This window comes from Musca vetustissima, unplaced genomic scaffold, assembly GCF_032173495.1.
Source record: "Musca vetustissima isolate MV318-11 ecotype Yass unplaced genomic scaffold, APGP_CSIRO_Mvet_v1 utg29120, whole genome shotgun sequence".
NCBI classification, from domain to species: domain Eukaryota; kingdom Metazoa; phylum Arthropoda; class Insecta; order Diptera; family Muscidae; genus Musca; species Musca vetustissima.
The window spans coordinates 7,244-10,648 of NW_026880461.1; the positions used below are offsets into that span (position 1 = coordinate 7,244).

At 37.2% G+C, this 3,405-nt stretch overlaps 1 protein-coding gene across 1 annotated transcript; it reads right to left on the bottom strand.

The window, feature by feature from the left end:
- Positions 1–370: 370 nt before the first annotated feature.
- On the bottom strand, positions 371–2,461 carry LOC133326081 (uncharacterized). Its single transcript, XM_061534758.1, has one exon. The coding sequence runs from the start codon at positions 2,459–2,461 to the stop codon at positions 371–373; it is 2,091 nt and encodes a 696-aa protein (XP_061390742.1).
- Positions 2,462–3,405: the final 944 nt, after the last annotated feature.

The window sequence follows — 3,405 nt, forward strand, 5'->3', positions numbered from 1 at the left end:
AAATCGCGAGTGGAATGAATCGTTTTGGTAGAGAAACGCAGGAATACACAAACATATCCTTTGGTAAACTAGACAAAACGGATATGTGAAAGAATTTACCTCGAAAGGACCAACCAAATCTACACCAGTTTTAGTTAATGCCTTAGAAGGGTTTTTGATAAACAACGAGAGAATAGCATCCGTAGAACCAAACACTACGAGATTCTATAATTGTTTTCTTCACAATACTTTTCAAAAGTTCAGAGGCCAGAAACTTCTAGTTGAGGAAGTTAAATTGATTTTAAAGGAGCCACATTAGTTATATTCGACAAAAGACGCACAAACACATTTTTATCAGGCGAATTATGTTCCCCGAATTACGCTACTCCAATTAGTAGCGGGCAAGTGAGGATCGACCCAATCTATTCGATCTAACCATATTATTTCTATTATAATTTTTGCTGAAAACTGTAGTGGCAAAGGCACGAATCTGCGACGATGGGATATGTCCAGTTACAAGCCACCCGAAAACTGAATTTTGAGCCAGCAAAGTCCCAGAAAGAATTGACTGACAACCCTCCAACATAATTTTTGGATACAAGTCCGCACTCAAGAGAAGTTCCACAGGACGTGAATTAAACAAATCATCATCTGCCAAACGAATATTTGGCATTTGGGCTCTTAAATCCGACAAAATATTAAACGTGGGCAAATTCCCCGAAATGGACGGCAAAACCACTGCACGAGTTTCTAAAACCACTGAAGGATCGCAACGACTTCCAATTTGCAACGAGCAAATTTTACTAGAATTGGCCGAAATTGCACAATTCACCCCAGAAACAGTGACATCTGTTGAACTTACAGGGAGCTTCAACCTATTCTGCAAGCCTTGAGTCAGAAACGATGATTCTGATGCTGGATCTATTAAAGCCCTAGCGGGATACGAAATACCACAATGGACGACATTTACAATAGCTGTCCCCAATAGAACGGATTTATTCTGAGCCGTGTGGAAAACTTGCCGAGAAGCACTAGTTGATGTGGATGGGACAGAAGGATTGTTAGGGGCAGGATTTGGTGAATTTGTAGAGTTTCGGTTTACCGAACCAACCGAAGAAATTGAATTATTGGGTGATGTGCCACTACGATGCAATAATGTGTGATGGCTACGCCTACATTTCGAACACCGATGCTGACTTATACAAGTTTTCACCTCATGGCCCCTGCGCAAGCAATTCACACACAATCTACGACGTTTCACTGTAGAAAATCTAGCCGACAGCGACATACTTTTGAATCGAGGACATTCAAAAAGCTGATGGGACTGTTGAGGGCAAATAATACAATCATTCTTAGGAGAAGATGGGGAATTACGATAAAGATATGGTTTCATGACATGGGTTTGAAGTTTTTTATCGCCAGATTTTTTGACTAAATCATTTCCTCGCATACCATGGAGACACATGAGTGTTTGAATCCGTTCCGTTAAAAACCTATCGAGGTCTTCCCAAAGCGAAACAGATGACTTGTCTTTAACACTTTGCTCCCACAATGTCTGTGTAATTTTCGGAAGCCTTTGAAGACAAATAAAAACTAAGAAGGGATCCCAATTATCCGTACGAACGTCGTAAATGGACATTGCGGACAAGCAACCATTGATACCACGCTGGATTTGTTTAAGACCCGAACTTGTTTCAACTTCAAGTACCGGAAGAGCGAATAATATTTTAAACTGATTATGAATTAACAACCGAGGATTATCATATGTGGCTTTCAACGCGTTCCACGCCAGAGCAAAACTACGGTTCGTTAAGGGGAATTTAGAAACAATCTCGCGAGCTTCCCCTCTAGTATTTCGTGTCAAATGACAAAGACGCTCGATATCACTCAATCGAGAATTGTTTATATAGACCGCGCTAAAAAGATCTCTAAAGGTTGGCCACGAAAGAAAATCGCCCTCGAAGACATCCGTATCACAAGGAGGCAACACCAGATTATGAACCATATCTGTATTCGGAGGATCGACAATAAAAATCAAATTACCTCTAGGATTCCCAATACCTGCTATTGGGGAGCTAGCGGCCTGATTACCCACATTTCGACAAGTGTGGGTGGACAAGTTCGTTTTATTTAAATCAGTATCGCTAGCCTGGACTTCCTTAGGAGGTGCAGACTGTGTCTGGACTTCTTGAGGAATATCAGACGGATCCCGATTTAATTCAACGTTTCCTTGCCGAAGTTTGTGCAAGGCACGGTTTATCATTGCCAGACAATCCATATACATGTCATAAACGACCTCCTGCTTTGATTCTACAGACTCAATATCTTCTTGACACGAATCCTCAGACGATTCCAAAAAGAAAATACATTTTTCAAAAGAATTTTCCACGTTTGCCCATTTTTTACTCAATTCCGTACTTCTAATTTCTAAAATAAATATATCTACCTCATCTTCCTTCAAAGCCCGAAGTTTATCACACATTTTGACTAGAGCGTCCGAAACTCTGATGTAGGTATTTAGAGGAGTAGAAGGCATGATTACAATTTTCTTTTTAATCGCACGAACACGATAAATTATCCAAAAGAAAAAACTATTTAGTTAGAATTGAAACCAAAGCTTTCCCAATAAAAAGCTGACAACAAGTTGAAATCGCTACGACAAAATAAATTTCTTCCCAAAACCAGCAAAATTTGCTTAAATTCCGACGAATTTACCACGATTTCCAAAAAATAGCTCGAATTAGCTAAAACAACCCAAATATACAAAATTATATTTGAGAACGGATGAAAATTGTTCGAAAAACAATCCAAAATTGTTCAAATAACAACTAAATTCCAAAAAATTCTAAAAATTTCCAAAATATTCCCAAAGAATATATCAAATAACCACGAACGGTTGATTAAAAACCAAAAAGGAATGAATGGTTATGCAAAAAATCGATCAAACATTCAAAATATAGCCAATAAACTAAACGAAAATGTTTAATTTTCACGAAAAAATCGACAAAACTTCGAAAAAGTTTAAAAATTTAGAAATTATCCACTCAATTTGAAATATTAAATCAAAATAAATATTTTAAAAATATAAATATATGTAAAAATATCAAAATTATTTTATTTTTTATTAAATTCAATATAAATAACACGAAAAATTATTATTTATATGAATTTCGACTAATGCGGACTGTAGAGTAAACGATAAGTTAAAATGTCCAAAAGTAGCTTTCAATTTGTTCATACACACACTACTAATCAATATACGAAAAAATATTACTTTGTTCCAAACGTGCCAACACGCCACAATCGACCGACCCGATTAGTGTAGCGTACACGCAAACAAAAGAAAAACGAAAAAAAAATAAGTTTATCGTAGGCAAGCGACGGCTGCCTATTACGATATTAGTTATGTGTGTAGCGTGTGTGTAT

Coding starts and splice junctions, on each gene's coding strand:
- LOC133326081 (XM_061534758.1), bottom strand. CDS start 2,461: ATGTGTGATAAACTTCGGGCTTTGAAGGAAGATGAGGTAGATATATTT.